At 39.5% G+C, this 13,544-nt stretch overlaps 1 protein-coding gene across 1 annotated transcript in view; it reads right to left on the reverse strand.

Annotated features, from left to right (window-relative positions):
- DLG2 (discs large MAGUK scaffold protein 2) overlaps positions 1-13,544 on the reverse strand; it is a 1,087,547-nt gene that overhangs the window by 938,695 nt on the left and 135,308 nt on the right. The window contains exon 3 of the mRNA XM_019472611.1: positions 12,750-12,892. Within this exon, the coding sequence (XP_019328156.1) occupies positions 12,750-12,892 (143 nt within the window). The remainder of the gene's footprint in view (positions 1-12,749; positions 12,893-13,544) is intronic.

The raw sequence follows: 13,544 nt of genomic DNA on the forward strand, positions 1-13,544 counted from the left end.
CTGTTTTCTTAGCTATGGTTAGCTAGGAATCTTCTTCCATATATTTGTGACCAAGAGCCTGGTCACAATTCACAAAGACAATCCAAGCCTTAACCATCTTTTGGCTGGGCTGCAACAAAACACTGTGAAGCTGGGCACGAAGTCTCTCGGTTTTCCAAGCTCACTACAATTTGAACAGAAAGCTGTAGCACTTCCCTCTGCTCAGCATTGAGCAAGGACATCAGACCAGTCCTCCCCTCTCTGTGATGGCTCTCCAGAGCATCAATACAAGGAGTTTTTTGGTCCTTGTCCAAGGGTAAGGAGATCATCACAAATTACAAGTGAAGAGCAATATATGACAATTCTAATCCTCAAAAGTAACAGAAGTGTCTGCTGTGAATGCAAAGATATGTGTGTGTGTCAGGCACATTGCCTAGGTGGGAACAAAAGCAAGGAAGCCAACTAAGAAATAAAGTGATACTGAATTAAGAAACAGCATTAAGAAATACCCATAACTGCAGAAGATGGACTGTTTCAGGCAACAACATAGTCAGCATCCTGAATACTGAAAGCTCTAGTTGCAGGCTTGCTGCTGACCTAGCAAAGATACCGTTGGGTACCCTGGGAGCATTTACTGTCAAAAAAGTACAAGATATCTCAAAAAAAAAAAACTGATTACATAAGTGGAGGCATATGTCTGTCATGAATCTTCCTACTCCTTAGGAAGAGACAAAGTTGTTTCTTTTGTTACCTCTGTTTTTCTACAAACTACCACAACACCAAAAAATATGTGAGAAGACATCAGTCTGACGTAATGAATGACCTGAAATCTCTCAGCAGATCTCTTCTGATTGTAATTAACAAATTCCAAGTCACACAGATCAACCTTGGTTTAGTGGTTAATTAAAACAATAACAATTTAATAGTTACCATTGCTGTTTCCACCAGAGTTTCAAAAGCCTTCTTCTGAGAACGTGGACTTCAGATCCCCTATGTCTGTTACTCCTAATTTAATTTTTTTTCCAGCTTGCACAGCAGCTGTTTGCTTTGTCTCTTCTCAGAAAGAGACACCTTGACTACCTGAAAGTGCTGAGCTAAAAAAAAAAAATATATATATACAGTGACAGGGCACAGCATTTCAGGAAACCAGGTAAGCTCCCCTACACTTGTGCAAAGAACTGGAGGGCCTGGGAAACCTTCATCACTTTGGTTTGTCCTTTCAGCAAAGAAATTATATGCAGCTGCAACAATGAACTGAACACCACTATCGGGGATATAACTATGTAGTAACAAGGCTGACCTCTTGACAGAAAAGCAGAAGCAGCCATACATATCAGCCAAGCAGAAGCTGGAGTGCTGAAATCATTCTCAGGCACAGAGCGCCATTCACTAATGGTTCAACCAGTTTTCCCCATCAGCATTGTGTATGTCTACACAGGCTGATGAGAGTGTGAGATTCAGCTAACCTGCATTTTTTAAACATGAGATATTTGAAGTTGTATTAAAAATTCAGTTTCAGAACTCATCTGTAAAACTAGTTTTCTGGGTTTGGGGGGGAATAGGCACCTCACAGAGACATGAGATCTTAGAGGTCTTTTCCAACCTTAATGATTCTATGATTCTACGATTCTATATCCAGCCACAGATTACATCTCCTTTGTGCTAGTACATGGGGGTTCTGCTCCATCAAACCATCCATTTCGGTTCAAGATGACAGAAATTGGAGAATTGAGAAATTGGAGTGGGACAATATTGATCAACAGGAGGAGAACATCATATCAGGAATGAATGCTATGGCTGCAACCACCTCTCTTTTGGGACAAAAGACAATTTTAAAGATGAAATGAGGTAGTCTTACAGCTCTTTCTGAAGAGCTCCTGTACACTGGAGGTGGCAATACCAGGAAAGTTCTTCATTGAATATGTCATGAAGAGCTGAGGTAGCAGACATGGAGGTCAATTGCTAGAGAAGTACAAGAGAAGACATGCAGAGAGGAGACAGGCCACGACAGGCCACAACAGGCCTTAAAGTAAGAATAATAGAGTGATGTTGATATGGTGGAAATGTGAAAGTCAACAGAGGCTTCCAACAGCAAGAAAAATTTGGTTAGAAAAAGAAGCCTGGAAAGTGATCTCCATACAAGGGTGTTTGGATGGGTAAATGCATCAAGATTACATAGGAAAAAGGATCATGTTCCTAAAGGCTCTTTTCAGGAAGGAGGAGAACGGCTAAGGGTGAAATTCACTCCTTCACAGAACACAAAGGTCTAGACAAATGCTTTATTCATGATTCACCTAAATATTATAATGGCAAATAAGCAGTAAGTTGTCTCATCTCTAAACAAGGGGCAGTTTTCACTATAACCTGTTACAGATTAAAGTGGTACAGGTGATAGTTAAACACAGTCACACGTGTAAAATGTACAAGCTGAAAATGCGTAAAATCCTGTGGTTCTAGTTACATCATTTGTAACTATATTGTACATATAAAATGTGGCAAGAAATGATATTTTCAGGTTGACAGCTTCCCTTTAGTTTCCCAGGTTGTTGCATTTGGGATTGTATTTACTATTTGTTAAAACCCACAAGTACCTGTCCCAGTTTATAAAAAACTAAACAAAGCAGGAAGGATATTTTCTTTTTCATATATATTTATGTTACTGAGCAAAGATATATGCACCTATCCAAGAAATCACTCCCAGGGTGATCTTTATATGATCCAGAAGTCTTAGGGTGATATCTTTCTTTATTCTTGGGAACTATTTAAGAAGCATTTTAATAAAGAAGTATTGGTAGACTGCAGAAATACATAATGGGCTCTTAAACCTCTCTATGGAGACCTGTGTCCTTTGCACATGGAGGGCAGTGAATTCTCTTGCTTAGTTGCTCAGATTGGTGAATGATCAGGGTTAATAAATGTGTAAGTGAGACAAATTGCTCTGAAATATTTTTAGAGTGAAACTTAACTAGAGTACATTTGTCCCTGAATATCAATTTTACAGAACTCTTACAGTTTTACAGGGCAAAGAACTATATTTTTAAGAGTTGATGTATTTGTTTTTGCAGGTGGTTAAAATATAACTTCTCAGAATCTTATTAGAAACAATGAATTATATCACATGTTCTTTGGAGGAACTGCTAGCTTGTGGTAGAAGCCTGTTGGGACATTGTGATATTTTTATGTAGGTAATTTTTTCAGATTAATCTGGTATGACAACAGCCCTTGTTAAAACATATCATGTTTTAGAAAAATTAGTTTAGAAAAAATATGTTAAAATTGCAAGAGCTTTTTGTTAAGTGATATTTTCATACTGTCTTTAACTACTAGATCTATCATTTTTGACCTTGATTCACAGACGTGGAATTTACACAGTAGTCTGACCTCAATGCTTATCACAATAGAGACCCATTGCTTAATTAAAAGTTTGGTTAATTCTGTATGCTGGTTAATATTCAGGCATATTTTCATTGGGGAAAATTATTGTTTCTGGTCCCTAGCAGCTGTTCTGGCCTGCTCCCAATCCTTTGCAGATGTAATAACAAATCCCAGAGCAGAAAACTTCCTAGAGGTTGTTTGATAGGCATATTACATAAATGTGAAAAAAAATAAAACCAAACAAACCAACCTGCTGTGGTGGATGTGACTCTTTCATCATTGCTGATCTGGTTTAGTTTGTTTAATGCCGAGATCCCAATTCTGTTCTCCCTCCCACCAATGTCAGTAGAAAACAATTATTAAACTAAATAAACAATTATTACACTAAATCAAATCTCCCTGTCAGAAAGGACCTATCAGACCAGCGAGTCCTCTTGGGGAAAAATTGTTTCTGGTCCCTAGCAGCTGTTCTGGCCTGCTCCCAATCCTTTGCAGATGTAATAACAAATCCCAGAGCAGAAAACTTCCTAGAGGTTGTTTGATAGGCATATTACATAAATGTGAAAAAAAATAAAACCAAACAAACCAACCTGCTGTGGTGGATGTGACTCTTTCATCATTGCTGATCTGGTTTAGTTTGTTTAATGCCGAGATCCCAATTCTGTTCTCCCTCCCACCAATGTCAGTAGAAAACAATTATTAAACTAAATAAACAATTATTACACTAAATCAAATCTCCCTGTCAGAAAGGACCTATCAGACCAGCGAGTCCTCTAAACTCTCATGCAAGGCATGCCAATATGATGGTGATGTTAAAATGAAAGCGAGAGGCAACAAAGGAAAAGGCTTTTTCTGTGAGTATGGCTAACTCTATGCAAGCACAAGGAGATGGCAAAAGCAGATCGATGTCTAGCTCTGAGACTTGCCCAGGGTGACAGAAATTGTCTGTTCAGAGAGTGGCATGACATGCATGTTGCCCTGCTCTCAACATCACGACTTCATCGGAAAACTCTCCTGTAGGGATCTGGGATATGGAGGCCAGAATACTGCACTGTGGAGCATTTCTGTCCACAGGATGACACTGTTCTGCATACGTACAGCTTCTTGGTTTAAAATGGTAACATTGGCCTGACCACATTAAAACACACTCAGAAGCAACTCTAAAGTGACATTTAACAGACGCGCTGGCACTCAAGTTATTGACAAGCTACAGAACAAATAACAAATTTATAAATAGAGACCCAGCATGGATACCCAGTATGGGTAAGACATTTAGCTGCAGCTAGTCATAAATAAGGTTTTTAATAACACAGTGACTTTGCAGTTACCCGTTTCTAAACATTAGTCAAACCATTTGAGAAGGCAAGTGTATAAAATAATCTCTGCAAGTAAAGCATACCTTATTAATGCATAGAAAACAAAATTGCAAAGTTATTGTATAGTGAAAAAAAAACCATGAAGCCAAGCTTCAGCACTGTTGTTAAACAATTACCTAGTTATGGTTGTTACACATCCTTGGGTGCAAAAGGAACACGACTAGCAAAACACAAACCAAGATGTCGCTTATACTGTACCCCTTAAAAAGACTGCTGCCTTCTTGAAGGACAACTTAGTGCCAAAAAGAATTACATGGGAATTGGCTCTGGTACAAAATCAACCCACAGACACAAACTGCATTTGATCAGATAAATGTATACTGTAGGAGCTAAATCTAGGGAAGAAACAGACACATAAAACTGAATGTTTTGAACCCTCCTAATGAAACATTATGGTTGATCATACTTAATGACTCTTGCATATTAAGTATAATCACTTAAACAGAATCAGATTTGGCTCCTGGGAGTAAACAAAGCCATACAAATTAAGCTGTACCCAGTTACAAACAAAGAAAACAAACAAAAATCCAGAGAAGAGACTGAATTTTTATAGGCACATATAGAAGGTTCTTGCAGGTCCACATTTTTCACGCAAGCTGTTAGTGTAAAACAGATTAATGGTTTGATAATTGCTCCAGGCAGAAGATTTTTAAGTAAGGGTTTTACTACTGGAACTTTTAACAAGCCAGCACTTAAAGGACAGAGGAGTAATTACAATGTTTATAATAGCTGGGTACAAGGATAGCAGGCATTCCTGAAGCAAGCAGAAATAGGAGGATTCATTTTGCATGCTGCAATTGACTGTCTTTGCAAAATGAGCCCCTAAACATGAGAAATGCATGGAACAACAGGAATTAAATGAAGAACTGGAATCTTTGGGGACGGTCTCAAAGCAATGATATCACACTGCGCTGAATGTAGATTGTGCATGTGAGAATGGTGTGTGATGACCAAACTTGCACAGTAATTGCAAATGATTCTCCTTCAATATGCTAAAAGTATCTGCACCATATGCCCTATAAGTAAATAGTCTTTTTGTGCTATGATACTGGGACAAGCAGTCCTTCAGCTACCAGATTTATACATAGGCGCAACAGCAGAGTGTTCTTTTCCTTCACCTCAATTTTCCATCTGAATAAAGGTCAAAACACTGCTGACCAGAAATAAGTAGCACTGGAGACCAAACTAATGAAAACAGAGGTTAAAACAAGGGTAAATTTATGTCTTTTAATGAGTGTCTGGAACTGAGCACAAGCCTGTAGCTTCAAGCAGTGTAACTACTGTCATAGCTAAAGAGCAATTCAATTTTTGTTTTACCAGATGGATACCTCCATCTAGGTACTTTTATGTTCTCCATTATTGTATTTTCTGAGCATCTCACAGTTTTAATTGTATCTATCTACACAACATTTAAGCGAGAGGCATCCTTCATCTAGTGACTGTTTAACGCAATGCAGAGTCCTGGGAGGGAACTTGTCCCAGGCAAGTGACCATTTGCTAAGCTGAGGAGCCGGGCTTAGACCTGCACACCCGCTCTCGGGCTCCTGTAACCTGCTAACTCAACCTCACAGTTGCAAAGCTTTGACAGCAGAGATGGAGAGTACCTTTCCCCAGCCTTATCTGGAACTGGGTAGGGCGAGAGCACTCTTCCAAGCAGTGGAAGACCTGAATTTAAACCGCTTCCAGCTGAATCCCTATCTCACATTTCCTAGGGGTGAAAAGAAATCAGTCTTCTCTCTCCAACAGGGACAATTTAAGAGCCCTAATTTCAAGAAAATGCTTTCAAGCTGTGAATGCTGGTCTTATAAAGCTTGGTCCAAAGAAGTAATGAAGCTCTTTGGCAGACGTGAAATTACAAACAAACCCTGTCTTCATGATTTTCAGCAGCAGATTGGGCACATCCCCAGTCAGCACACTAGCTGCGGTGAATACCATGCTGAATGTTTATAAAATAAGGTAATGCTGAGTTTCCCAGCACTGAGCACTTTCTGTGCTTCTAGTCCAAACAAATTAAGATTAGACTTGCAAAACAGCTAAAGCGCCCATTATACGGGCTTGCCCTTTTCTTACTCTTCCCTGAGCATCTGTTCCTGGCCCCTGCTGGAAGCCAGGTACCAGGCTACATGGGTAAGATAATTGTTGCTTGGTTTAAGCCAATGTGGGTGCTTTATTACTGCGACTTGAAATGACTCAGCTTAAAAGTAGTTGAGATCCTCAGACCTCCGGAGGCGCATTGTCTTTGTACTGTCAGCTCTCCACAGCCATGTTCTCAAGGTAGCTACCTGGCATTTGTTTGTTCCCAAAATGACCTTGTCTGGACCATATCAATCAGCTCAATGTGTAAGCACTGTCAGCATCCACAAACTACATGTTCCCGGCATACCTTCTCAACCCGCTCAGTGAGGGGATCTCCAAACACACTTCCTCCCCTCCGTGCCACCAACCCTCCCACTGAACACAGCATCCTGCATCCCCTAAATGCAGTTTGAGAGGAATGAACATATGGCTCCTGTGACAGTGCCTTACATTTGGCATTACTAGGCATTTGGAGTGGGGTTCTTAATCTTTTCTGTTAAATTCTCCCCCTCTCAGGTTTGAATATACGTGGTAGTGACAATGGGGAGGTGGAGAAGAGTTGAGAGAAAACAGGGAGAAGGGCTTTGCATCTATGACTCTTCATAGATGAGTCTGAAGACTGCATCAACTCTTCTGATGTTTGGGCACTTGCTGGGGACAGAGGATTCCATCCTTGGGTATGCCGAAGAAGACAAAATATGCTATACTTTAATACTCATCAGAGCAGTAATAATTATAAACTCTAGGCTAGAGAGTCATGTGTCAGCACTCTGTCCCAATAAATATTTAATTATTCCATATAAATTGGCAACACCCCAACAAGAAAAAGCAAAATAATACCTGCCGGCATAATGCATAATGCACTCTCATGGGTGAGAAAAGAAGCACTGTCAGCTCCTTTCTGGTCAAGAAGGGAGCTGAATATGGATTTCCACATCCTTGGAAAATGCCCTAACCAAATAGCTTCTTCATAAGGCAAATTGTATCAGCAGTGCCTTTACACACGTTGCAAGAGAAGTCTAGCTATGGTCTTATTTACGGAAAAGAGATCATGATTCTGAACCTTAATCAGGATAAGGTACCAATGTCTTAATGAGGCAGATTTTAAGGGAATGACATCTTGCCCCATCTTTGGAATTTATTATAGGTGTGTTCTGGTTTTTGTGGACTTTAATCCTGGACATCAATTTCTTCTTATGCAGTGCACCACAAGATATAGTCCTTAACTGATATCCGGCCATGATGAGATACCTCAGACACTACAACTCCCAGTTCCCTTCTGTGACTCAGTTCTTCAGTCCTCCTCTCAAACCTCACATACAGTCCTTCAGGAAGTACCCAGAACAGCAAGGAATTAAAACCTGCAATTCCCAAATCCTGAGTTAGTATTTTCATTAATAAACAAATCTTGCAGACTATTTCCAGGAAATTTTTTTACATACATGGAGAGAGAGAGAGAGAGAGAGAGCGCGTGCCTGTGCTGTCAAGACTAATTGCCTTCCACAGCAGGCAAGGCTTTTTGTTTTGGAAACTAAAATATTTCACATCTCTAAGTACAGCTCCTTTGAGAAGAATCTAAGCCAACTAAATATTTTCTTTCCCAAAAGACCAGATTTTTCATTAGGACCCAGCATTTGTTGTTACATGGGCATATTACCTAAAATGACAACACTGCTGAGGAAGAGCAGGTCACAAAGGTCATTTTAAAAGAGTGAGAGAAAGAAAGGCAGCGAAGCTGGAAGCTCCTGTTATTATATATGATTAGTTAAACACACGTTTAAGTGCTCTTTGGAACAGGGGTGAATAAACTGTTCTCCATGTCTACTGTGAATTGAACAAAAACTAATGGGTTCTAAATGCAGTTAGAGAAACACCAGTTTGTCATCAGGAAAGACTTCCTATCAGTAGGGGAATAAGTTACCTGGAGAAGTTGTTGACTCTCCACCATGGGAGGTTTTAAAGAACAGATTAGACAAACATATGTCAAGAACAGTTCAAATACAGTTGATCTGCCGTAGGGCAAGAGAATGGACAACATGAATTTTTTCAGGTTTTCTTCAGAACTATATTCTAGAGTTCCTCCATCATGACTAACGTGCTGGACTTTTTCATTTATTACCTGATATGTCACATTCTCTGCTTGCTGTACGAATATATGAAACAAATAAAATCCTTCACAAGCAGAGCCGGGTAAACATTTTTAGTGAACAGTGAACTTGCCCCAAACAGTTTCATTGATTCTGAAAGTATCCACCAAATTAAGTTGATTTTGTCAAGTCGAATTTGCAGGAGGGAAAACAACAGGGATAGATTCACACAAAAAAACCATTCATATATGTCCTCCTTTCTTCCTTATTCACTAACACCCACCCACTGAAATTATTTTGGTCTATGGTATTTACAGCTCTGCCAGATACATTGCCACATATATTTAGTTTCTGTACAGGGTAAAATGCAATAATAATATGATGATACGTAATACTGCATTCTGCATCCGGAAACATTAATATCACCTATCATTCTAATGACCAACAAAGCTGTTAACAGTGGAGTAAAAATCAAGGATGTGGTGTTTAAATGCATAGGCCGTACCAAAACATGTATTGATTTCATGAGGACCAGGAGCTCCTTCAGGGTCAATACCTGAACAGCACAGAGTTTAACTAGAAGCATGCAAGTAAAGAAACTGGGGAGAAAAAAAAAAAAAGCAGCAGTAATTATCACTGGACCTCAACACATGTTTTGTTAATTCCGTTGTTTGTAGCCACGGGGTGTTATGTGGGGTCATTCACGCTAATAATTTGGATGCAACTGGTTCTGGCGCATATGGTGAGCTAATATATTCCTTTGACTTTTCACTTGCTTTTGCAAAAGCCATTCAAAATTACAGTCTGAATTTGGGAGATATGTCTCTTCTGAGGCACTCCCTGAGAAGGATGGGATGTTATAGGAAGGGTTGTGACCCTTTAATCTTTCTTAATCGATGAAGATCCCGTCCCAGTACGCTGTAAGATCTAGCATCAGTTTGTTACAAACCACTACGGTGATCACAGATGCCAGGTGCGAGAGTTGAGAGGCCAGCCATCTCTGCATGACAAATCTGTACAGTATTACAAACAACAACCTAAAAACTTTTCTGTTATCTCAAAGTCTACACTTCTGGAAAAGCAGATACATCAATACAAAGGGAGGCTCATAGGATACCTGTCCTGGACAGTTGTCCTGGTTTCGGCAGGGATAGAGTTAATTTCCTTCCTAGTAGCTGGCACAGTGCTGTGTTTTGGATTTAGGATGAGAACAATGTTGATAACACACCGATGTTTTAGTTGTTGCTAGGTAGTGTTTACACCAGCCAAGGACTTTTCATCTTCCCATGCTCTACCGACTGAGAAGGCTGGAGGTGCACAAGAAGCTGGGAGGGGGCACAGCCAGGACAGCTGACCCCAACTGGCCCAAGGGACATTCCATACCATGGGACGTCATGCTCAGTACAGAAACTGGGGCATTTTATTTCAATTATTAAACTGTTTTTATCTCAACCCACGAGTTTTTCTCACTTGTGCTCTTCCAATTCTCTCCCCCATCCCACCGGGTGGGGGGGAGTAAGCGAGTGGCTGCGTGGTGCTTAGTTGCCGACTGAGGTTAAACCACGACAACAGTGAAAGCTGCTTTCCTTTTTTATCAACAATTACGAATGGAACAAAAAACCCAATTTTTCTAGAAAATTAACATATAGACAGCCAAAGAAGGTTTCAAGTGGAAGGCATGAAAGGGGGATGGCCTCTGGACTGAATGATCATACCTGGGCTTTTATTGCAGAGGAACACTGCATGAAAGAGTTCTCTGCGCTGGGTCAAAAACTGGCTGGACAGCCGGGCCCAGAGGGTGGTGGTGAATGGAGTTCAATCCAGTTGGCGGCCGGTCACGAGCGGTGTTCCCCAGGGCTCAGTTTTGGGGACGGACTCGATGATCTTAGAGGTCTTTTCCAACCTCAATGATTCTATGATTCTATGAAAGAGGGGAGGCTTTTTCTTTCCAGATTTGGGACATGTAATTGAGGATGGAAAAGGAAAGTACAAAACCATCAGTTCCCATGAGGAATAGACCATGAATAAGAATTTATGTGATGTATTAGATTATCCAGTTACATTTTCATAGGGCAATTTCTCATAGAAAGCAAAGTACTGTATTGCATTTGTACACTAGCTGGTACATTCAGCATGTGCTAATCAGTTCTGACTCAGAACTGCTAATAGTATGTTGTGCTGTCGAAAGGAAAAAAACCAAAAGCCTACAATTCTAGTCTGTTTTGCCTGCAGTTGGACCCTTAAAACATATATAGGTATGATTTTTAAAGGGACTAAACACTTTGTGCACCCATTAGACTGATGAAATTTATGGACAGATAGCAAATTTGAAAATGAGAGTACCCTGGACTCTGACTGCCAGCACCCTGGCTTGAAATGGTTATTCCAGTTTCTAATCAATAGTTTTCTATTGTTTTGCTTTAAATCAGAACGTCATTTTCGTAAGATGAGCAAAGTTTGGCATTAGCCCTATATATTCTATTATTCTCAGCACAGAATTTGGAGTTTAAATTCCCCTGGGCAAGCCTAGCAGCACACCTCTTAGACAGCAATGAGTTTAAGGAAGATGGGGTTGAGGGTCAAATACTTTGATGAGGCTGGAATGAAAACATAGTCTGTGATCCACTGTCTTTCTCAGGTGCTTCAAGAGATAAACATGCTGGGATACACTTTTACCATTTTAAAGCATACAGCTCTGTGCAAAAAAAAAGACAGAGATTAGCTAGCTGTGTCTTCAAGCTGGGACCCAAACGTTAAATCATTCATGGGATATATCCTACATTGATGTTAAGACTCATTTGTTCTGATTTCGCTCAAGATCAGAATGCTTGTTTTCATTAATTCTGTAAGCTTCTTTTGCTAATTAATTTTTACAATAAATTTCTTCATTTCTTCAGAGAGTTTTGTTCTAGCTGTCTGCAATTCTGATTTATCTTTTTAAAGAATCACATATAAAATGTCATGTAGAACTACAATTTGTTTCTGGGTTTTACATTTAAAAAGAGGAAAGCTCTTAAAAATAGTCATGTCTGTGGAAAGTGTCTTGGAACAACTTTTAAAACTTCAAATTCCTTTTGAACCATAACAACAACGGAAATTTTTATACATTTCCCTCATCTTTGATTTTGGTCTGGAGATTTGCAGTTTGCAGCCCATGCCCACTCTATTTCTGTCTCACTGTTTAAGAACAGAGGAATTCATTGCTTGGTTCTGTGGGTTTTGTTTTTGTCTTTGAAGTACAAACGTGGTGGGAGGCAATTAGTTTAGATTGCTAATTTAGTTAATAATAATCTGGAGGCAGGCAGAGGCAGATTAGAGCCAGTGGTGACAAAGAAAGGTTTTGAATCCTTCCACTGGCTACAGAAGAAAAGCAAAGGTTTATAACCTTCTTCTATATATCTATTCTTCGTACAGAGACTATTTTGATTGTTATCTCTGTGCACTTGGGCTACGGAAAAGTTCAGCCCAATGTCAGTCCCAGAAATCTGAAAAGTCCTATTAAATTTTTTACACAGGATACAATCTCTGGAGTATTAATAACCTCAGTGGTAATTAGCAAGTAGAGGAGATATATTCTCTTTTGGGGGTAACCACAGACACCAAGTATCAGGTGAAGTACACCAAGGATAAGAAAAAGAAAGTTTTTTACTTCCCCTTTCACAGATGCCAATTGAAAGGATGAAGCAGTTAGCGACATATTCAAGGTCAGAGGGATAACATTATACGTCTTCCATATCCTAATCTAATTCCTTAATTAAGGCCATTCTTTCAATCTTATAAATCATTGCATGGTCTTTCTCAGGCTTGAAACATCTCACTCATTATATATATTTTAATTCTTAATCTGTTAAATTACCTCTTGGTTTTTCTGCAGATTTTCGTGGTCTGTAGCAGATGTTGCCTTTTCCCATTTCGCTGCAACTTGATTTGCTTCTTCTATTTTTTGCTCATAGCTTTTCTGGGAATTTAGCAGTGTCACTTCATAAAACTCTTGAATATCTGTTTGTAAAGAGGAACAAGTAAAGACGTTATTTGACATGTTGGCCTTTGAATCCCTGGTGTTTTTCTTTGGCTGATATAAACTTACACATTATCATCATAATGATAAACATTACAGTTTTAGCAGAAAGCACCGATATGCCAATTTGTTTTCTAAAATGGCAGTGGATTCTTGAGGTATATTCTCATTTTAAAGAGGTCTTTACAAATCATTTCAAAGAAGTAAAGGAATAATATTTATAAGAGATTCAAAGAACATGTTACATGCACACCTGAACAATATAGGTAGAACAGACCCTTTTACAGGGAGAAGTCAGTCACAGATCATTTTAACCGGTAAACTAGAAACTTGCAGATGTAAAATACCCTAAGAGAAGCTCGTTGTCAGACACCCATCCCAGGCACCTGAGCCACTGCCAGCCCTATCTGCAGGTGCATTTGGGAATTTTTTTAAGTGGGACGCAGAACTTGAAGGAAGACTTTGTGGATTCATCACTTCAACCTGTTGTCATTCAGACGTGGCTAGTTAATGTTTGGTTTCAACCAAGAGTAAGCAACAAGCCAGGTCTTAATAGCCTGTTCAGATATTTCTATCACACTTATTTCCATGGAGTATGAACAGATATACAAGATCCAGCAATGAAAGCACTTT

The sequence above is a fragment of the Aptenodytes forsteri genome, unplaced genomic scaffold, assembly GCF_000699145.1.
Source record: "Aptenodytes forsteri isolate BGI_AS27 unplaced genomic scaffold, ASM69914v1 Scaffold180, whole genome shotgun sequence".
Lineage (NCBI taxonomy): Eukaryota > Metazoa > Chordata > Aves > Sphenisciformes > Spheniscidae > Aptenodytes > Aptenodytes forsteri.